Source organism: Antechinus flavipes, chromosome 6 (genome assembly GCF_016432865.1).
Source record: "Antechinus flavipes isolate AdamAnt ecotype Samford, QLD, Australia chromosome 6, AdamAnt_v2, whole genome shotgun sequence".
Lineage (NCBI taxonomy): Eukaryota > Metazoa > Chordata > Mammalia > Dasyuromorphia > Dasyuridae > Antechinus > Antechinus flavipes.
In genome coordinates this window covers 253832425-253854660 of record NC_067403.1, presented here as the reverse complement: position 1 = coordinate 253854660, position 22236 = coordinate 253832425, and the positions used below count along the sequence as shown (strand labels likewise).

The window sequence follows — 22236 nt, the reverse complement described above, 5'->3', positions numbered from 1 at the left end:
ACATCCGTGGGTGTGGATGAGGGTTTTTAGCATGCATTTCTCTGGCACTAGCTTTTTCCCTTTTCTGTGCCATCCCCGTGGGTGCCAGCTTTCTCCCCTGTCCCTCTCCCCCTGGGCCAACGGTTCTGCTCCCTTCTAGTGCTCTGTCCCTTTGGCCGTCTTTGTGGATTGCCTCCTCTTTCTTTCCCTCTTTCTCTTCCTCCCTCTCTATTCCCTTCTTTCCTTTTTCTCAGCTGTTTCTATGTCTCTCTGTCTGCTCCCCGCAATGTCAAACCAGTTTGTTTACACACACACACACACACACACACACACACAGAGAGACACAGAATGTTCTCTTCCCCTTCTGCACATATCAGACATCAGCCCACAGGAGAACAAAGCGATAGTGGCCTCATTCCTCACCCCCCACCCACCAAGAGACACAAAGACTTCCACGGAGATGGGGAGAGCCATGCAATTTTCCGAGGGGAAATTGGGACATTCTTGGGAGAGCCATGCAAAGAGAAACACAGAAGTGAGGAACCCAGAGGGAAAAAGTAAGAGGGAGAGATAGAAAAGAAAGGAGAGAGAGAGAGAGAGAGAGAAAGGAAATGGAGGAAGGAAGAGAGAGGAGAGAGGAAGAGAGAGAGACAGAGACAGAGACAGAAAGACAGAGAGACAGAGAGAGAGAAACACAGAGAGACAGAGAGAGAGAGAGACAGAGAGACAGAGACAGAGAGAGAGAGAGAGACAGAGAGAGACACAGAGAGAGAGACAGAGAGAGAGAGAGAGAGAGAGAAGGGAAATGGAGGAAGGAAGAGAGAAAGAAAGGAGAGAGAGAGAAGGGAAATGGAGGAAGGAAGAGAGAGAGAGAGAGAGAGAGAGAGAGAGAGAGAGAGAGAGAGACAGAGAGGAGAGAGAGACAGAGAGAGCGAGACAGAGAGAGAGAGAGACACAGAGAGAGAGAGAGAGAAAGGAGAGAGAGAGAGACAGAGACAGAGAGAGAGAGAGACAGAGAGAGAGAGAGAGACAGAGAGAGAGAGAGAGAGAGAGAGAGAGACAGACAGACAGACACACCCTTTTTAGGCCTGGTTTAAAAGAGAGAGACAGAGATAGAGACAGAGACACACAGAGAGAAAAAGAGAAAGAGACAGACGGAGATAGAAAAAAGAGAGACAGGAAGAGAGACTGAGACAGAGAGAGATTGGGAGTGATTTGGGACAAGGCCCCTCCCTTTCTCTTTCTGGGCCTGACTTCCTCCTCGGAGAGCAGGGCTTGGGTCTCTAATGGACTGCGTGTTAAATCCTCTGGGCACCTCTCCTTCCTGGGCACGGGGTGGGTGAGAGGCGCAGAGGCCCCTCTCCGGCCTTGCCCCCACATGCACGCCTGTGAATTCCCTCCCTGGGTGTGTCCCTGTGGGGTGTGTGGTTCCCCTTGGGTCTGGTCTCTTTCTCAGGGTGTGATCCAGATGTTCCATCTGCCCGGCCGCCCTCTCCGCCCGCCTGCTGGGACCACGGTTGTGGCTCTAGCTTGGGTCTCGGGCTCCCTCATCAGTGCCCCTCTTCTCGCTGAGCTCTAGGGACTTTGCTTGGACCAGTGGGGGGGGGGGGAGGGGTAGGAGAGCCCCGCCTTTGGAGATCTCTATTTTCTAACACTCTCCAGCAAATCCCTTCTGCTCCTTTCCCTTCAACATTCATTCATTCATTCGTTCATTCATTCATTCATCAAACATTTATTACACGCTTCTTCCTATGTGCCAGCCCTGCTTGAGGTGCCAGGGATACCTGGATCAAAATAACAACAGTCCCTGATCCCTGGAAGCTCATGTGTGAGTTGGGGAGGAGGCGCAGGGAACACCATGTTCACAGATGAGAAATCCAAACTGAGTGGGGGCGGGGAGAGCCACTATTGGGTTGTCGGAAAGGTCTTGTGGGGGAGGTGGCGCAGGGCCCGCAGGGAAGAGCCTGGCCCCTGTCTGCGGGCTCTGGGCCTGGCCCCCTGCGTGGGGCAATGATGTTCCCCTGCGTGGGGCGATGTCCCCCTGGCTTGGCGCCTTGAGCCATAGATGTCACCCTGGGTTTTTAGCAGGCCCTGGGCCTGGCTGGGAGGCTCTCCTGAGGCCCTTTTTTTTTTTTGGAAGGGAACAAGCATTTGTTAAGTGCCCACCGTGTGCCCGGCAGAGTGCCCAGTGGTTTGTTTTCACAATAGCAGCTTTTTATTTTTCCAAATACACGAAAAGAGAACTTTCAGCATTCCCCCTCGCAGAACCTGGAGCGCCACATTGTCCCCCCCCCCATTCCCCCATCCTGGACAGCGAGTACTCTGAGACAGCTTCAGCCTGTGCCGCTCGGGTTAATAGTGGCCACTTCTGCAGGCCTCAGTCCAGTCAGCCTCCGAGGGCCTTTCCATTCACTCCTCGCCTTCCTTCCCCAACATGGCGCCTCCCTCCCCTAGTCCCTGGCCTCTGCCCATTTTTTCAGGCCCCTTTCTAAATTCTGTCTTCAAAGAGAACACATTTCCTACCTCAGGGGCCTTTCTGTGGGGTCCCCCTGCCACCCCATGGCCCAGCCCCTCCCTTTGGGTAGGGGAGCCTTGGTTGGGGCGGGGCTTAGAGAAACTGGGGGCAGGGTGGGCCCCGAGCAGGGGGTCAGGGAGAAACTCTGGAATGGGAGCAGATGTTGAAATTGGCCCCCGGTGGAGGGGGTAGGCTCGCACTTGGGAGGGTCCTTCCAGAGGCTGGGGCTCTAAACTCAGAGCCGGGATTAGAATTCGGATCCTCTGGGCCTCTGAGCCAGGCCCGTTGCTATCCTCCCGTCCCCCAGCCCACCTCAGGGTGCCTGTCTGTCCCTGGCCCAGCTCTGCCCCATCGGGCGGAGGGACGCTGGATTGTTGGCAGCCATGACAGGGGAGCTCTGCCAGAGCAACCTGTAGCCTCCAGCACAACGATGCTGGCCTTCGAGGTTCTGGGGCGGGTCTGGAGGGACCCAATTCTCTCCTGAGGGAGGGTAAGGAGGGGGGTGGGAGTGGAGCCGCTTCCGTTTGGTTCTGGCCAGAGCAGCAATAGCAATGACCCACCCTTCCTCCACCACGGACCTTAGCCCCCCAAGGCCCCGGTGATTACATTTCAGGTGTGACTCTTGCTTGTCTAGAACCGGGATGGCTGCTGTGACTCATGGGGGAAGGAGGGAGGGAGGGTGGGGCAGAGATGTGGGTGAATGAGAGCACTTTCTCCCTCTGTCTCTATCTCTCTCTATCTCCCTCCCTTCCTCCCCCTTTTTTTTCTCTCCCTGCTTCTCCCTGCCCCTCCCTTTCTAATCCCTTCTCCCCTCCCCCTTGTTGACTAACTCAACATTGTATTGAGATCCTGTATCGAGAAAAGGGTCTGAGAGAGTAGATATGCGCTGGGCAGGCCGCCCCTGAGTCCCAGGTCAGCTTCTAGCTCTGTGGGAGCCACTCAGGTGTGGGCCCCCCTTTCAATTAAGTGGTCAACTTTCAGCCAACCTGTTATTTGGGTCCCATTGCTTCCTTCCTTCTTCCTTCCTTCCTCTTTCTCATTCCTTCCTTCCTTCCTTCCTTCCTTCCTTCCTTCCTTCCTTCCTTCCTTCCTTCCTTCCTTCCTTCCTTCCTTCCTTCCTTCCTTCCTTCCTTCCTTCCTTCCTTCTCTTTCTGTCCCTTTCTTCCCTCTCTCTTTTCTCTCTTCCCTTCTTCTTGCCCACCAAGAGAGTGGCTGGAGCTTTCTTAATGTATCTGGGCAGGTTTCCCTGGTCCCTTGGTGGGAACAGTCAGCTCACTTTCTACCTGTGGATCACCTGGGCTGCCTGGATCACTATTTCCCCTCTTTCCTGTGAGGAGATGGGCCTCCATGATCTCTCAGGCCTTTAATCATGGTCAGCTGCGATGGGACGATTGTAGGCTTACCGGAGTGCTGCCCATTGGCCAAAGGCCCTACAGTGGTTCTGTGGTGGAGGCTGGCCAGGGGAGGAAGTTTGGCAGAGTCGAAGTGACTTTCCTAGAGTCACAACAACTAAGGACTTTCTGAGGAGTCTAAGAGCCCACAATTTGAATCCAGATCCTTTTAACAACAAATTAGCTCTTTCTTTTAAATTTGCATCTTTTTTTTACATCATCAGCATTTCCCATTATAACTACCCCCTTCCCAGAAAACTATTTCCTGTCAAAAAGAAATAAAAAAGATGAAAATCAATAACATACTGAAAAATTCTCACATTATGCAGTCTCCCACGTCCATAATCTCTCACCTCTTTAAAGAGTCAGAAAATGGCGGCTGACGATGCTCTTTCCACACATGCTGCTATAGCCGCCATCTGCCAGGTGCCCCGATGAGCTATATTGGAGATGTAAGGGGGAAAGACAGTATTTTTTTCCTCAAGGAGCCATGTTTTAAAAACATGATTTTATGCTGTTCCTTACAATGATGGGAGCTTCAGCTTGCCTCAATACCTATCTGTCTCTTGATTAATGGTGTAGAGGAAATAAATCCTGGCTCTGCTACTTAATTGCACCTGTGTGCTTCTTTTAAAAGTGAGGGAGTCAGGCTAGCTGGTCCTGACAGCTCCAAAGCCAGGCTCTGGTTTTTGAGTCCATCACTTTCACCCTACAGTTGGGGAAGTGGAGGCACGTGACTTTCAGGAAATCACAGGATGGCAAGGTGGCAAATCTGGGACTCGAACCGAAGTTTTCTGACGTCCCTTGGGGCTCTGGATCTTGCTCATGTGTCACTGAGGCATTCCTTCAGCTCATGGTTTATCTCGCCTCAGGTTTGATGGAGGCTTTGTCTGTCATCTCAGTAGGGATGAGGGGCTGGAGGCATTGGCTCATTGCCCAAGGCAGGGAGGCCGCTGGGATTTGCCTCAGTCCCCCCTCCCCCCAACCCCGAGTCAGACGTTGCTGCTTCCAAAACCCGTCTCTGTCTGTGGCCCCTGAGGAGTCCAGGCCAGTGATGGGTCGTTCCTAGTCCCAAGAACGCTGGTTAGACTGGGATCCTTCTGGGTCCTTGGTGGTTGGCGCTCCTCGTGCTCAAAGTAGCCTCTGTTTCGAGCTGGAAGGTCACTAGCCCAGCTTCCTCATTCGACAGAAGAGAAAACTGAGCCCTGGGATTAAGGGATATAAGGGGAGGGCTAGAAAGGATCTTAGAGGAGGGAGCCAAGGTGGAGGCTGGTTAAACGATGTGCCCAGTGGCACCAGCCCATTAGCAAGTGTTGGCAGGAGAATCCCAACCTGGGTCTCATTGACCCCGAGCCCAGTGTTTTATCCAGTCCAACCTAGATTGAACCTCTGGGTTGTCATTTTTGGAAATAATATTTTATTTCCCCCCTAATTACATGCAAAGAGTTTTCAGCATTCATTTTTGTATAAAATGTTGAATTCCACATTTTTCTCTCCTATCCCCCTTCCCAAGATGGCCGGCAATCGGATATGGGTTAGACATGGACGATCACGTTAAATATGTTTCCCCGTTAGTCACCTTGGGAAAGAAGAAACAGAACAAAAGGGAAAAGCCATGAAAAATAAGAAACAAAACCAAATTTGGAAACGGTATTCCCTGCTCTGTATTCAGCCTCCATAGTTCTTTCTCTGGATATGGATGGCAAGTTCCCTCGTGAGTCTTTTGGAATTGTCTGGGTGGGATTTCTGACTGGTGAGCCAGATCCGGAGGAGAGGAGGACAGAGCCAATATTGGCTTCAATCCAATAAGACCCTCCCGTAGTGTTGATAGGGGCCTGAACAGCCTCGAACTGAGAGGTGATCCCGGATCTGTACTGGTTTGGGGAAGGCAGGACCCGTGTAGCTCTTTGGGCCGGGCTGGCCAAGCTTGATATTTTTGGTTCCTTAGTCCTAGAATCAAATATAAACAACTCTCTTCAGTACTTAAGTCTGGCCCTGGCCCGCTTTGCTAGCATTATTATTTTTATACATGACCCTTTTCTACAAATTATGATCTTATCACACTGGCGTTCTCTCTGTCCCTCACACAAGACACTCCATCTCCCATTCCCATGCCCGATGCCATCTTTGACCTTTCCCAGAATGCTCTCCTTTCCCACCGACCCTTAGAATTCTTGATTCCTTCAGCTTTCTGCTCAAGTACCACCTTTCATCTGAGGGCTTTCCTTAGTCCCCCTAATTGCTGATGCCTTCTCTCCAAATTACCTTATGTTAATGACATATGTGTTTATTTATGTTCATATACATATACACAAATATTTATATCAAATGTATATTACGCTATCCATAATATGTGAATATATTATCTACACCATGCTATATATTATATATATTATAATTATAGGATATATTTGTATACATTATATTTACATATGTACGCGCTCGTCTCCCTTCTTTCCTCTCGAAATAGAAACTCTTTGAAGACATTTTTGTTTTCTTATCCCCGGTATCCAGCACACTTTCTGGCACGTGACAGGTGCCTAATAAAAGCTTTATGATTGGCTGATTGACTGAAGACATCTTCTTGTTGGAGAATATTCCAGAAAATAATAATAATTTCCATTTCTATAGAATTATAACGTGGGGAGGGGGAGAAAGCAAAAGAAAACAAAGAAAGCCTTTGCTTGCAACTACCCTGTAGTATAGGCATTATACCTATTTCACAGATAGGGAAACTGAGCTCTGAGAGGGGAGGTGACAGCTAATAAATGTCTGAGAGAAGGCATGGTTCAAACCTAGATCTCTTGACTTTAAGTCCAACTCTTTCTCCCGCCACAAATGCTAACCCCGTTGTCATTTTTCCTTACAGGCTAAGGAGGTGGGAAGGAGATTCCCGAAGAGTGAGAGGAAGAAGAGAAAGAGGAAAAGCAGAAGGAGGGGCGGGTTCCTGGCAAGGCTTTCGCTCCCAAATAAATTTCTGTAAAAGGTGGGTAAGCTAGATGGTTGGGGGAAAAACTGGAGAGGGCTGGTGGTGCACGCTGACTTGGCATTGTGGAGTGTGGGGGTCTTGGACAGAAAGAGAAGCTCGTTGTCCTAGAGGCACACAGGTTACGTGTGTACTTTACAGGCCCTTATGGGCCTCAGTTTCCTCATCTGTAAAATGATTGGCTTGGACTAGATGGTCTCTGAAGTTCCATAGGGATAGGGCTGGTCATCAGCCCTGCAATTCCATTGCTTTAGGAAACTCCAAGAGAGGCAATTCTTTCTTTTAATGCAGATCACCACCTTTTCAATTTTTGGTCAATTACATTTAGAAGGCAAATGATTTGTCCAGGGTCAAACAACTAGTATGTATTAGAAGGTCAGAATTTGAACCCAGACCTTTCTAGAGTTTGAGGTCAGCTCTATCCACTATATCATACTTTTTCCTTCAAGGAATCATCTAGTTCTAAATTTTGAGATCCTAATATCATATGAGAATTGTCACATCTCCTGGTGTCGATGGAGAGTTCCTGAATCAGAACAACAGAAGCTCCCTGAGGGTGGGAACCGGTTTATTTTTGTCTTTGTATTCCCACCTCACACGGTGCCTTTTACACAGTAGGTGCTTAATAAATGCTTATTGAAGTGAACTTGAACTCTTAGCCAAGAAAGTCCTTTAATCTTTGTTGTAATCATCCTGTGATTGATGTTTGCAGATGGAGAAGGAAGAAGAGCCCACAAGGGAGCTGCTCTTGCCCAACTGGCAGGGCAGTGGTTCTCATGGTCTAACCATTGAGCAGACAGATGATGGCGTCTTTGTGCAGCAAGTCGTACAGAATTCCCCTGCGGCACGCACTGGCGTGGTCAAGGAAGGTAAGGGATGGCTGCTCCTGGGGAGGGGGATGGAGCAGGATGAGATGTGGGGGTAGGGTGGGTAAGCAGGAGAGAGGGTGAGGAGATCTCGAAGTGGGGGAATTGCCCCCCCAGAAGTTCTTGGCCACATTTCTTGTACTTTCTGCTTCAGGGGACCAGATTGTGGGGGCCACCATCTACTTTGACAATCTGCAATCGGGTGAGGTGACACAGCTTCTGAATACCATGGGGCATCACACAGTGGGCCTGAAGCTGCACCGCAAGGGAGACCGCTCCCCAGAGCCCGGTCAGACCTGGTCCCACGACAGCGCCTTCGGACGATGTTCTGAGGTAGTGCTGGTGAGTATGTCTACGCCCTACGCTCTGAGCTTCCCTGGGTGCTAAGGCCCTGCTCCTCTGTCCCCTTCATCTCTCTCTCTTCGTTCTCTTGGACTCCTCCTCTTCTTGACCCTGCCGTTCTCATGGAATCACTTGTCTGGCCTGTCCTAATCTCAAAGGGTGCCCCCTGAAGCCACAACTCTTATACCCTTTAATCAATCAATAAGTCGACCAATCAACAAACTTTTTTTTATCTCCTCTATTTTATTTTTTCTAATTAAAAAAAAACATTTTAAAGTTCTATCTCCTTCTCCCTTTCCATTCCCACCCTTCCTAAGAAGGTAAGCCATCCGATTTAGATTCTACACGAATAGTTATTTAAGACGTTTCCTTATTAGTCATTTTGTACAAGAAGACTTTAAAAAAAAGTTGCTCAAGAAAATGGGAAAATGGCTTGTTTTAGTCTGAATTCAATGGCTGCTCGGCTTCATTAGTCCCACGGGATTGTCTCGGATCACCATATTGCGAGAAGAGCTAAGTCATTCACAATTCTTCATCGGATAGTATTGCTGTTGCCGTGTACAGTGTTCTCCTGGTTCTGTTCACTTCGCTTTGTATCGGTTCCTATAAGTCTTTCCAGGTTTTTCTGAAATCAGCCTGCTGGTCATTTTTAGAGCAAATATTCCATCATGGTTATATACCACAACTTGTTTAGTCGTTCCCCAATTGATGGGCATCCCTTTGATTTTCAATTATTAGCCACCACAAAAAGAGCTGCTCTCCACATTTTTAATGGACGTTTCTTTCTTTCTTTCTTTCTTTCTTTCTTTCTTTCTTTCTTTCTTTCTTTCTTTCTTTCTTTCTTTCTTTCTTTCTTTCTTTCTTTCTTTCTTTCTTTCTTTCTTATAGCTTTTTATTTTCAAAATACATGCAAGGATTGTGTTTAACATTTACTCTTGCAAAACCTTGTGTTCCAGAAGTGAGTGCAAGGGATAATGTTGTAAAAAATTACCCTGGCATGGGTTCTGTCAATAAAAAGTTGTTCAATTAAAAAAAAAAATAAAAAGCATTATAATATGGTAGGGCAGGTTATAAAGAAATGTATGACATGTAGAAGATTAATCAGATCTCAAACATAGCTTTTAGTATTAATTTATCTCATACTACTCTTACCCCTTGTCACTCATTCAATCTAACTAAATTACTTGCTGTTCCATCAAAAAACCAAAAAAAAAAAAACCTGTGTTCCAAAATTTTCTCCCTCCCTCCTTCCCATCCCCTTCCTTAGACAGCAAATAATATTTATAGACATATCCCCAAACTCATAGACTTCAGGAGCGACTCCTAACCTTGCTGGCTTAAAACCTCATGCTTCTGTTGATCAGTCATTAAGGAAGATCAGCCATTTCGTTACAGGGTCCAGTTTGGCCCTGGGAGTAACTCCCGTGGTCGTCTGCTATTCCACAGACGGTCTGTCATTTGGGAAGCCGTGGTTTCCTCCATGTGGCGCCCAGCCCCCAAAACATTGTGGGAGGTGGGCTTCAAGGGTTATTTAGGCCCAGAGGTTCCCTGTGGTCCAAGCTGGTTGAGCTCACCTGGGTTAATCAGTTGGTCAGTTAGCACAATTTTCTGGGCACTTGGGTTACAAAGGAAGGCCTACCTCCAAATAAAAACCCAAACCCCAATGCTTCCCAAACTCCCTGAACAACAACAAAACCCTGACATCATAGGATGCGTATTTGAGGCCTTTCCAGCATGGACTTGCAGCCTGTGGGGCACAACCTTTGGGAAACCAGGGCTGTCTCCCAGCCAGGCTGAGGCAGTTGGGACAGGGAGTTCCCATTCAGAGAGCTAGGAAATGAGCAGCCAGCCAGTCCCTCAACCATGCACGGGTACTTTTGTACTGGCTTTGGGAACCGAATATTTAGCTATAAAATGAAAAAACCCGACTTGTCCCCTAGTCCTAACTAAACAAATCTCTCATGGCACTTGGCTATCATTTTCCTCCAGTTCTCATTTAGTTCTCTAAAATGTCTCAGATCCTGGCAGTATTTGGTCCCTTGACTAGAATTTCTTCTTTTTTTTTTGCCAGTTGGTGGTGGGTATTGGTCAGATTGTGTAAGAGATGAGTTTTCTTTTCTCTCAGACACCATTTTTTCCCAACCACCTCTTCTTTGTTTGTTTTACCAATTTGCTCCCAACTCTCCACGTTAGGGTCTCCCCCGGGCTCCCGGTTTTCTCCATCGGTACGCCCCAGCCTCTGCTCCGTCCCTCGGGGATCTCCCCACGGGGCTCTGTGGGGCTCCATGGGGTGCCCGCTTCTGGAAGTCAGAAAGCCAGGTTTTGGCTGACCTCCGGCTGGGACTGTGGCGGGCTCAGTCAGGCTCAGCTGCAATCTTTGCTGTGGTGTCTCTTTCTGCAGAGCGGGGATGATGAGGAATACCAGAGGATCTACACCACGAAAATCAAGCCGCGGCTGAAGTCGGAGGACGGGCTGGAGGGGGTCGAGCTTGGGGAGACCCAGAGCCGCACCATCACAGTGACCAGAAAGGTCACGGCCTACACGGTGGATGTGACGGGCCGAGAGGGGGCCAGGGAGATCGACATCAACAGCCCCGAATTCAAGATCAAGATTCCAAAGCACGAGCTGACGGAGCTCTCCAAGGTGGACGTGGAAACCGCTCACGGGAAGACCGTCATTCGATTGCCGCAAAGCCCCGGGGCCGCCGTTCAGACCACAGGCTACAGCGTTGACTTTAGGGCGACTGGACCGGAGCTCCAAGGGCCGGGGGCGGCCGGGGCCGGCCACTCCAAGGTCCAGGTCACCACGCCGGGGATCCAAGTGGAAGGCCTGGCGGCCGGCAGTGTCGGCAAGGGCCTGAAGGTGGAAGGAAAGCCTGAAGTCTCTGTTCATACCAAAGGCTCTGCTTCCGTTGACTTGGGAAGCAAAGGAGGAGCCGGCGCTGGCTCTGGGATCCGGGTTCCTGGAATCGATGCCTCGGCTTCTCTGGGAGGCGGGACTGTCGATGTCCAGCGCCCGTCCATCGATAACATCACCATTCCCACCATGAAGCTACCCAAGTTTGGCTTCTCGGGAGCGGGGCCTGAGGTCCAGGGCCCGGAGGTCGGCCTGGGTGTTTGCTCCCCAGGCGTCTCCGTGGGTCCCGGGGGCGACGGCTCGGGCGTGGCAGTGAGCGGGAGCATCCAGGGGCCGAAGCTGGACGTCACGGCTCCGTCCGTCCATGTTGAGGGAGTCGAAGGAAAGCTGAAGGGTCCCACGATCACGACCCCGACCCTGGGGGGTGACTTTGGTCCCAAAGGCGCCAAGCTTCCAGGGGCTGGAGGCGTGGACGTCTCGGTATCCAAGGGGCAGATCGGCATCAAAGGCCCTGCTGTGGACCTTGGAGCTCCAGAAATCGACCCTCATGGGGGCGGTGGAAAACTGAAAATGCCCCAGATGAAAGTCCCCAAGTTTTCTGTGTCTGGTTCCAAAGGGGAAGGAGCGGCTGTGGATGTAAAACTGCCCGAGGGAGAAGTGAACCTGCCCACTGTCACGGGGAACGTCAGCCTGCCGGAGGTGGCCGTCGGTGGGCTAGAAGGCAAAATCAAAGACCCTAAAGTCAAGAGCCCAGAGATGATCATTCAGAAACCTAAAATCTCCATGCAGGATGTAGACCTAAGCCTCAGGTCCCCCAAATTGAAAGGGGATATAAAGGTTTCGGGTCCAGGAATACAAGGGGATGTAAAAGGTCCTCAGATAGCCATGAAAGAACCCACAGTGGACATCAAGGGACCCGGCCTGGAGGGATCCCTGACCGGGCCCAAGGTTGGCATCCCATCTGGGAAAACGGGGGCCTGCAAAATCAGTATGACTGACGTTGATTTGAACGTAGCTGCCCCCAAGATAAAGGGTCAGGTGGACCTCCCGAAGTTCGAAGGGCAAGTCAAAGGCCCTGAGATGGACATCAAAGGCCCCAAAGTGGAGGTTGCTGCTCCGGATGTGGACGTCCACGGACCCGAGTGGAACCTCAAGATGCCCAAGATGAAGATGCCCAAGTTTAGCGTGCCGGGGATCAAGGGGGAAGGGCCGGAGGTCAAGGGAGACATCAGCGTTTCAGGGCCCAGTATTGACATTGCAGCCCCACAGGTCAACCTCGAAGGCCCAGAGGGAAAACTGAAGGGCCTGGCATCAAGGCGCCGGAGGTGAATATCAAAACCCCAAAGATCTCCATGCCCGATGTCGATCTGCATCTGAAAGGCACAAAGGTGAAGGGAGAATATGATGTCACAGTTCCAAAGCTGGAAGGGGACCTGAAAGGCCCCAAGGTGGATGTCAGTGCCCCAGATGTGGAGCTCCACGGGCCCGAGTGGAACCTCAAGATGCCCAAGATGAAGATGCCCAAGTTCAGCATGCCGGGGTTCAAGGGGGAAGGCCCGGAGGTGGACGTCAACCTGCCCAAAGCAGATGTCGAAATCTCAGGCCCCAAGGTGAACGTTGATGTTCCAGATGTGGACATTGAGGGCCCAGAAGGGAAAGTCAAGGGTCCCAAGTTTAAGATGCCTGAGATGAACATCAAGACCCCAAAGATTTCCATGCCAGACTTCCATTTGAAGGGCCCCAAAGTGAAGGGAGAATATGATGTGACCCCTCCCAAAGTAGAAGGTGAAGTCAAAGTTCCAGATGTGGAGCTAAAAGGGGCCAAAGTGGATGTCAGCGCCCCAGATGTGGAGCTCCACGGGCCCGAGTGGAACCTGAAGATGCCCAAGGTGAAGATGCCCAAGTTCAGCATGCCGGGGTTCAAAGGGGAGGGTCCAGAGGTCGATGTGAGCCTGCCCAAAGCAGACATTGACGTTTCTGGGCCCAAGGTGGACATTGATGTTCCAGATGTGAATATTGAAGGGCCAGAAGGGAAAGTCAAAGGTCCTAAATTTAAGATGCCTGAGATGAACATCAAGGCCCCAAAGATTTCTATGCCAGATATGGATTTGCATTTGAAAGGACCCAAAGTGAAGGGGGAATATGATGTGTCAGTTCCCAAACTGGAAGGGGACCTGAAAGGCCCCAAAGTGGACGTCAGTGCTCCAGATGTGGACGTCCACGGGCCCGAGTGGAACCTCAAGATGCCCAAGGTGAAGATGCCCAAGTTCAGCATGCCGGGGTTCAAGGGAGAGGGCCCGGAGGTGGACGTGAGCCTGCCCAAAGCAGATGTTGACATTTCTGGGCCCAAGGTGGACATTGATGTTCCAGATGTGGACATTGAGGGTCCAGAAGGGAAACTGAAAGGCCCCAAGTTCAAGATGCCCGACATGCACTTCAAGGCCCCCAAGATCTCTATGCCGGATGTTGACCTGAATCTCAAAGGCCCCAAACTCAAAGGGGATGTCGATGTGTCTGTGCCCAAGATCGAAGGTGATGTGAAGGTTCCTGATGTGGACATCAAGGGCCCCAAAGTGGACGTCAACGTCCCAGATGTGGACGTCCATGGGCCCGAGTGGAATTTGAAGATGCCCAAGATGAAGATGCCCAAGTTCAGCATGCCGGGGTTCAAGGGCGAGGGCCCAGAGGTGGACGTGAGCCTGCCCAAAGCAGATGTTGACATTTCAGGGCCCAAGGTGGACATTGATGTTCCAGATGTGAACATTGAAGGCCCAGAAGGGAAACTGAAGGGCCCCAAGTTCAAGATGCCCGACATGCACTTCAAGGCCCCCAAGATCTCCATGCCAGATGTTGACCTGCATTTGAGAGGTCCCAAAGTGAAGGGAGACATGGATGTCGATGTGTCTGTGCCCAAGTTAGAAGGTGACGTGAAGGTTCCTGATGTGGACATTAAGGGGCCCAAGGTGGACGTCAGCGCCCCAGATGTGGACGTCCACGGGCCTGAGTGGAACTTGAAGATGCCCAAGATGAAGATGCCCAAGTTCAGCATGCCGGGGTTCAAGGGAGAGGGCCCGGAGGTGGACGTGAGCCTGCCCAAAGCAGATGTCGACATCTCAGGCCCCAAGGTGAACGTTGATGTTCCAGATGTGGACATTGAGGGTCCAGAAGGGAAACTGAAAGGCCCCAAGTTCAAGATGCCTGACATGCACTTCAAGGCTCCCAAGATCTCCATGCCAGATGTTGACCTGAATCTCAAAGGCCCCAAACTCAAAGGGGATGTGGATGTGTCTGTGCCCAAGATCGAAGGTGATGTGAAGGTTCCTGATGTGAACATCAAGGGCCCCAAGGTGGACGTCAGCGCCCCAGATGTGGACGTCCACGGGCCCGAGTGGAACCTCAAGATGCCCAAGGTGAAGATGCCCAAGTTCAGCATGCCGGGGTTCAAGGGAGAGGGTCCAGACGTGGATGTGAGCCTGCCCAAAGCAGATGTTGACATTTCTGGGCCCAAGGTGGACATTAAAGCACCAGATGTGAACATTGAAGGCCCAGATGCAAAATTCAAAAGTCCTAAATTCAAGCTGCCCGAGATGAACATAAAGCCTCAGAAGATCTCCATGCCAGATGTTGACCTGAATCTGAAGGGCCCCAAACTGAAAGGCGATGTGGAAATCTCCGGGCCGAAGCTGGAAGGAGATCTGAAAGGCCCCAAGTTCAAGATGCCCGAGATGAACATCAAGGGCCCCAAGGTGGACATCAGCGCCCCAGATGTGGACGTCCACGGGCCAGACTGGCATTTGAAGATGCCCAAGATGAAGATGCCCAAGTTCAGCATGCCGGGGTTCAAGGGCGAGGGCCCGGAAGTGGACGTGAACCTGCCCAAAGGGGACATTAATATCTCAGGCCCCAAGGTGGACATTGAGGCTCCAGATGTGAATCTAGAAGGTCCAGAAGGAAAGATCAAAGGCTCCAAATTCAAGATGCCCAGCATGAACATCCAGACACATAAAATCTCCATGCCTGATGTTGGACTCAATTTGAAATCCCCTAAATTAAAAGGTGACCTGGATGTTTCTCTCCCCAAAGTAGAAGGAGACCTGACAGGTCCTAAAGTGGACTTAAAAGCTCCCAAGGTGGATGTGGACATTGGAGATGTTGATCTCGAAGGCCCAGAAGGAAAGATCAAAGGCCCCAAGTTCAAGATGCCCGACATGCATTTCAAGGCCCCCAAGATCTCCATGCCAGACGTGGACCTACATTTGAAAGGCCCCAAGTTGAAAGGGGACGTCGATGTGTCTGTGCCCAAGATCGAAGGTGATGTGAAGGTTCCTGATGTGGACATTAAGGGGCCCAAGTTGGACATCAATGCCCCAGATGTGGACGTCCACGGGCCCGAGTGGAACCTCAAGATGCCCAAGATGAAGATGCCCAAGTTCAGCATGCCGGGATTCAAGGGAGAGGGTCCAGACGTGGACGTGAGCCTGCCCAAAGCAGATATTGACATTTCTGGGCCCAAGGTGGACATTGAGGCTCCAGATGTGGACATCGAGGGGCCAGAAGGGAAACTGAAGGGCCCCAAGTTCAAGATGCCCGACATGCACTTCAAGGCCCCCAAGATCTCCATGCCAGATGTTGACTTGCATTTGAAAGGCCCCAAACTCAAAGGGGATGTGGATGTGTCTGTGCCCAAGATAGAAGGTGAAGTGAAAGTTCCAGATGTGGACCTCAAAGGCCCCAAGGTGGACGTCAGTGCCCCAGATGTGGACGTCCATGGGCCAGACTGGAACCTGAAGATGCCCAAGATGAAGATGCCCAAGTTCAGCATGCCGGGGTTCAAGGGCGAGGGCCCGGAGGTGGATGTGAACCTGCCCAAAGCAGATATCGACATCTCAGGCCCTAAAGTGGACATTGATGTTCCAGATGTGGACATTGAGGGCCCAGAAGGGAAACTGAAGGGCCCCAAGTTCAAGATGCCCGACATGCACATCAAGGCCCCCAAGATCTCCATGCCCGATATTGATCTGAACCTGAAGGGGCCAAAGCTGAAGGGAGATGTGGATGTGTCCCTTCCCAAGGTGGAAGGGGACCTGAAAGGCCCCGAGCTTGACATCAAGGGCCCCAAAGTGGACATCAGCGCCCCAGATGTGGACGTCCACGGGCCAGACTGGAACCTGAAAATGCCCAAGGTGAAGATGCCCAAGTTCAGCATGCCGGGGTTCAAGGGCGAGGGCCCAGAGGTGGACGTGAACCTGCCTAAAGCAGATATTGACATTTCAGGCCCCAAAGTGGACATTGAGGCCCCTGACCTAAGTATCGAAGGTCCTGAAGGGAAACTGAAGGGCCCCAAGTTCAAGATGCCCGAGATGAACATCAAGGCCCCCAAGATCTCCATGCCCGATTTTGACTTGCATCTGAAAGGCCCCAAAGTTAAAGGAGACGTGGATGTGTCTGTGCCCAAGATAGAAGGTGAAGTGAAAGTTCCAGATGTGGACATCAAAGGCCCCAAAGTGGACATTGAGGCCCCAGATGTGGACGTCCATGGCCCAGAGTGGAATCTGAAGATGCCCAAGATGAAAATGCCCAAGTTCAGTATGCCAGGGTTCAAGGGAGAGGGTCCAGACGTGGATGTGAACCTGCCCAAAGCAGATGTTGACATTTCTGGGCCCAAGGTGGACATCGAGGGGCCTGATGTGGACTTGGAGTGCCCGAGATGCCAAACTGAAGGGCCCCAAGTTCAAGATGCCCGAGATGAACATAAAGCCTCAGAAGATCTCCATGCCAGATGTGGATTTCAACTTGAAGGGCCCTAAGATCAAAGGAGATGTGGATGTGTCTGTTCCTAAAATAGAAGGTGAAGTGAAAGTTCCAGATGTGGACCTCAAAGGCCCCAAGGTGGACATTGAGGCTCCAGATGTGGACATCAAAGGCCCCAAAGTGGACATTGAGGCTCCAGATGTGGACCTCAAAGGCCCCAAGTTCAAGATGCCCGACATGCACTTCAAGGCCCCCAAGATCTCCATGCCAGATGTGGATTTCAACTTGAAGGGCCCTAAGATCAAAGGAGATGTGGATGTCTCTGCTCCCAAAATAGAAGGCCCAGAATTGGATGTTAAAGGGCCCAAATTGGATGTTGATATGCCAGATGTGAATGTCGAAGGACCTGAAGGCAAGTGGAAAAGTCCAAAATTTAAGATGCCTGACATGCACTTCAAGGCCCCCAAGATCTCCATGCCAGATGTGGACTTGCATTTGAAAGGTCCCAAAATAAAGGGAGATATGGATGTGGATGTGTCTGTGCCCAAGATAGAAGGTGAGGTGAAGGTACCAGATGTTGACCTCAAGGGCCCCAAGGTGGATGTCAGCGCCCCAGATGTGGACGTCCATGGCCCAGAGTGGAATCTGAAGATGCCCAAGATGAAGATGCCCAAGTTCAGCATGCCAGGGTTCAAGGGAGAAGGTCCAGATGTGGATGTGAGCCTGCCCAAAGCAGACATCGACATCTCTGGACCCAAATTGGACATTGAGGCCCCTGATATTAACATTGAGGGTCCAGATGCAAAAGTGAAAGGCCCCAAGTTTAAAATGCCCGAGATGAATATTAAGGCTCCGAAGATCTCAATGCCAGACTTGGATCTCAATCTCAAGGGTCCGAAAATAAAAGGCGATGTCGATGTGACCCTTCCAAAAGTAGAGGGTGACTTGAAAGGGCCATCTCTTGACCTCAAAGGCCCCAAGCTGGACATCGATGCCCCAAATATTGACATCCATGGCAAAAGCCCAAACTCAAAATGCCCGACATGCATGTCAACATGCCCAAGATTTCCATGCCAGAGATCGATCTGAATTTGAAAGGCTCCAAAATCAAAGGAGATGTTGATGTTTCTGCCCCCAAATTAGAAGGTGACATCAAAGGTCCCAAAGTGGACATAAAGGGCCCAGAGCTTGACATCGCAGCCCCTAAAGTCAACATTGAGGGCAAGTCTAAGAAATCCCGTTTCAAGCTTCCCAAGTTTCACTTCTCAGGCCCCAAAGTGCAAACCCCAGAGGTGGATGCCAAACTCAAAAAGCCCGATGTCGACATTACGGGCCCCAAGGTGGATATCAATGCCCCTGATGTGGAAGTGCAGGGCAAAGCAAAAGGCCCGAAGTTCAAAATGCCCTTCCTGAGCATCTCCTCGCCCAAGGTCTCTATGCCCGATGTAGAATTAAACCTGAAAAGCCCCAAAGTGAAGGGAGACCTGGATGTTGCAGGCCCAACTTTGGAAGGGGATCTGAAAGGTCCTAAAATAGATCTCAAGGCACCGGACGTTCATCTTGAAGCACCTGATGTGGACGTCCACGGGCCAGACTTTAATGTGAAGATGCCCAAGATGAAGATGCCCAAGTTCAGCATGCCGGGGTTCAAGGGCGAGGGCCCGGAGGTGGACGTGAACCTGCCCAAAGCAGACATCGACATCTCAGGCCCCAAGGTGGACATCGAGGCTCCTGATGTGAATCTAGAGGGCCCCGAGGGGAAGATCAAGGGCCCCAAGTTCAAGATGCCCGAGATGAACATCAAGGCCCCCAAGATCTCCATGCCCGACTTTGACTTGCATCTGAAAGGCCCCAAAGTGAAGGGAGATGTGGATGTTTCCCTGCCCAAAGTGGAAGGTGACCTAAAGGGCCCTGAGATAGATATCAAAGGCCCCAAAGTGGACATCGATGTTCCAGATGTGGACATTGAGGGCCCAGAAGGGAAACTGAAGGGCCCCAAGTTCAAGATGCCCGACATGCACATCAAGGCCCCCAAGATCTCCATGCCCGATATTGATCTGAACCTGAAGGGGCCAAAGCTGAAGGGAGATGTGGATGTGTCCCTTCCCAAGGTGGAAGGGGACCTGAAAGGCCCCGAGTTTGACATCAAGGGCCCCAAAGTAGACGTCAGTGCCCCAGATGTGGACGTCCACGGGCCAGACTGGAACCTGAAGATGCCCAAGGTGAAGATGCCCAAGTTCAGCATGCCGGGGTTCAAGGGGGAGGGCCCGGAGGTGGACGTGAACCTGCCCAAAGCAGACATCGACATCTCAGGCCCCAAGGTGGACATTGATGTTCCAGATGTGAACCTAGAGGGCCCCGAGGGGAAGATCAAAGGCCCTAAGTTCAAGATGCCCGAGATGAACATCAAGGCCCCCAAGATCTCCATGCCCGATTTTGACTTGCATCTGAAAGGCCCCAAAGTGAAGGGAGATGTGGATGTGTCTGTGCCCAAGATTGAAGGTGAAGTGAAAGTTCCAGATGTGGACATCAAGGGCCCCAAAGTGGACATCGAGGCCCCAGATGTGGACGTCCATGGCCCAGACTGGAACCTGAAGATGCCCAAGATGAAGATGCCCAAGTTCAGCATGCCGGGGTTCAAGGGCGAGGGCCCGGAGGTGGACGTGAGCCTGCCCAAAGCAGACATTGACATCTCTGGACCTAAAGTGGACATTGATACTCCTAACTTGGAAATTGAAGGTCCAGATGGGAAAATAAAAGGGCCCAAGTTTAAAATGCCCGACATGCACATCAAGGCCCCCAAGATCTCTATGCCTGACTTTGACTTGAACCTGAAGGGCCCCAAGATGAAGGGAGACATTGATGTGTCTCTTCCCAAAGTGGAAGGTGATCTGAAAGGGCCTCAAGTGGATATCAAAGGCCCTAAATTGGACATAGATACACCTGACCTTGACATTCATGGCCCAGAAGGAAAGCTGAAGGGCCCCAAATTCAAAATGCCTGACCTGCATCTCAAGGCCCCCAAGATCTCCATGCCCGATATTGATCTGAACCTGAAGGGGCCAAAGCTGAAGGGAGATGTGGATGTGTCCCTTCCCAAGGTGGAAGGAGATCTGAAAGGCCCCGAGCTCGACATCAAGGGTCCCAAAGTGGACGTCAGTGTGCCAGATGTGGACGTCCACGGGCCAGATTGGAACCTGAAGATGCCCAAAGTGAAGATGCCCAAGTTCAGCATGCCGGGGTTCAAGGGGGAGGGCCCGGAGGTGGATGTGAACCTGCCCAAAGCAGACATAGACATCTCAGGCCCCAAGGTGGATATCGAGGCTCCTGATGTGAATATCGAAGGGCCAGAAGGAAAGTGGAAAAGTCCCAAGTTTAAGATGCCCGACCTACATTTTAAAACTCCAAAAATCTCAATGCCAGAAATTGACCTGAATCTGAAGGGTCCCAAAGTAAAAGGAGACGTAGACGTTTCAGTCCCTAAGTTGGAAGGGGACATCAAAGGCCCTGAATTTGACATCAAGGGTCCCAAAGTGGACGTCAGTGCCCCAGATGTGGACGTCCACGGGCCTGACTGGAACCTGAAGATGCCCAAGATGAAGATGCCCAAGTTCAGCATGCCGGGGTTCAAGGGAGAGGGCCCGGAGGTGGACGTGAACCTGCCCAAAGCAGACATCGACATCTCAGGCCCCAAGGTGGACATTGAGGCCCCTGATGTGAATCTAGAGGGCCCCGAGGGGAAGATCAAGGGCCCCAAGTTCAAGATGCCCGAGATGAACATCAAGGCCCCCAAGATCTCCATGCCCGACTTTGACTTGCATCTGAAAGGCCCCAAAGTGAAGGGAGACGTGGATGTTTCCCTGCCCAAAGTGGAAGGTGACCTAAAGGGCCCTGAGATAGATATCAAAGGTCCCAAAGTAGACATCAACGCCCCAGATGTGGACGTCCATGGGCCAGACTGGAACCTGAAGATGCCCAAGGTGAAGATGCCCAAGTTCAGCATGCCGGGGTTCAAGGGCGAGGGCCCGGAGGTGGATGTGAACCTGCCCAAAGCAGACATCGACATCTCAGGCCCCAAGGTGGATATTGATGTTCCAGATGTGGATATTGAAGGGCCAGAAGGGAAACTGAAGGGCCCCAAGTTCAAGATGCCTGACATGCACATCAAGGCCCCCAAGATCTCCATGCCCAATATTGATCTGAACCTGAAGGGGCCAAAGCTGAAGGGAGATGTGGATGTGTCCCTTCCCAAGGTGGAAGGAGACCTGAAAGGCCCCGAGCTTGACATCAAGGGCCCCAAAGTGGACATTGATGTTCCGGATGTGAATATTGAAGGTCCTGAAGGGAAACTGAAGGGCCCCAAGTTCAAGATGCCCGACATGCACATCAAGGCCCCCAAGATCTCCATGCCTGACTTTGACTTGAACCTGAAAGGCCCTAAGCTGAAGGGAGATGTGGATGTTTCTCTTCCCAAGATGGAGGGAGATCTCAAAGGGCCTCAAGTGGATCTCAAAGGTCCTGAGCTGGGCATTGAGGGTCCTGAAGGGAAACTGAAAGGTCCTAAATTCCACATGCCTGATGTGCATTTCAAGACCCCCCAGATTTCCATGAGTGAAATTGACTTGAACCTGAAGGGCCCCAAGATGAAGGGAGACATTGATGTGTCTCTTCCCAAAATGGAAGGGGATCTGAAAGGGCCTCACGTGGATATCAAAGGCCCCAAATTGGACATAGATACACCTGACCTTGACATTCATGGCCCAGAAGGAAAGCTGAAGGGCCCCAAATTCAAAATGCCTGACCTGCATCTCAAGGCCCCCAAAATCTCTATGCCAGATGTGGACCTGAACCTGAAGGGCCCCAAGCTCCAGGGGGATGTGGATGTGTCCCTTCCCAAGGTAGAGGGGGATCTGAAAGGCCCCGATCTTGACATCAAGGGCCCCAAAGTGGACATCAGCGCCCCAGATGTGGATGTCCACGGGCCAGACTGGAACCTGAAGATGCCCAAGGTGAAGATGCCCAAGTTCAGCATGCCGGGGTTCAAGGGAGAGGGCCCGGAGGTGGACGTGAGCCTGCCCAAAGCAGACATCGACATCTCAGGCCCCAAAGTGGACATCGAGGCTCCTGATGTGAATCTAGAGGGCCCCGAGGGGAAGATCAAGGGCCCCAAGTTCAAGATGCCTGAGATGAACATCAAGGCCCCCAAGATCTCCATGCCCGACTTTGACTTGCATCTGAAAGGCCCCAAAGTGAAGGGAGATGTGGATGTTTCCCTGCCCAAAGTGGAAGGTGACCTAAAGGGCCCTGAGATAGATATCAAAGGCCCCAAAGTGGACATCGATGTTCCAGATGTGGACATTGAGGGCCCAGAAGGGAAACTGAAGGGCCCTAAGTTCAAGATGCCCGACATGCACATCAAGGCCCCCAAGATCTCCATGCCTGATTTTGATCTGAACCTGAAGGGGCCAAAGCTGAAGGGAGATGTGGATGTGTCCCTTCCCAAGGTGGAAGGGGACCTGAAAGGCCCCGAGCTTGACATCAAGGGCCCC

General features: G+C 51.4%; 1 protein-coding gene across 1 annotated transcript in view; it reads left to right on the top strand.

Moving 5' to 3' along the window:
• The window catches only part of AHNAK (AHNAK nucleoprotein), a 36449-nt gene that overhangs the window by 9951 nt on the left and 4262 nt on the right, over positions 1-22236 (top strand). Inside the window, 7 exon segments of the mRNA XM_051966914.1 lie at positions 6755-6871; positions 7584-7740; positions 7892-8079; positions 10481-12233; positions 12236-16641; positions 16643-17705; positions 17708-22044. Of these exon segments, the coding sequence (XP_051822874.1) occupies positions 7584-7740; positions 7892-8079; positions 10481-12233; positions 12236-16641; positions 16643-17705; positions 17708-22044 (11904 nt within the window). The 5' untranslated portion in view covers positions 6755-6871.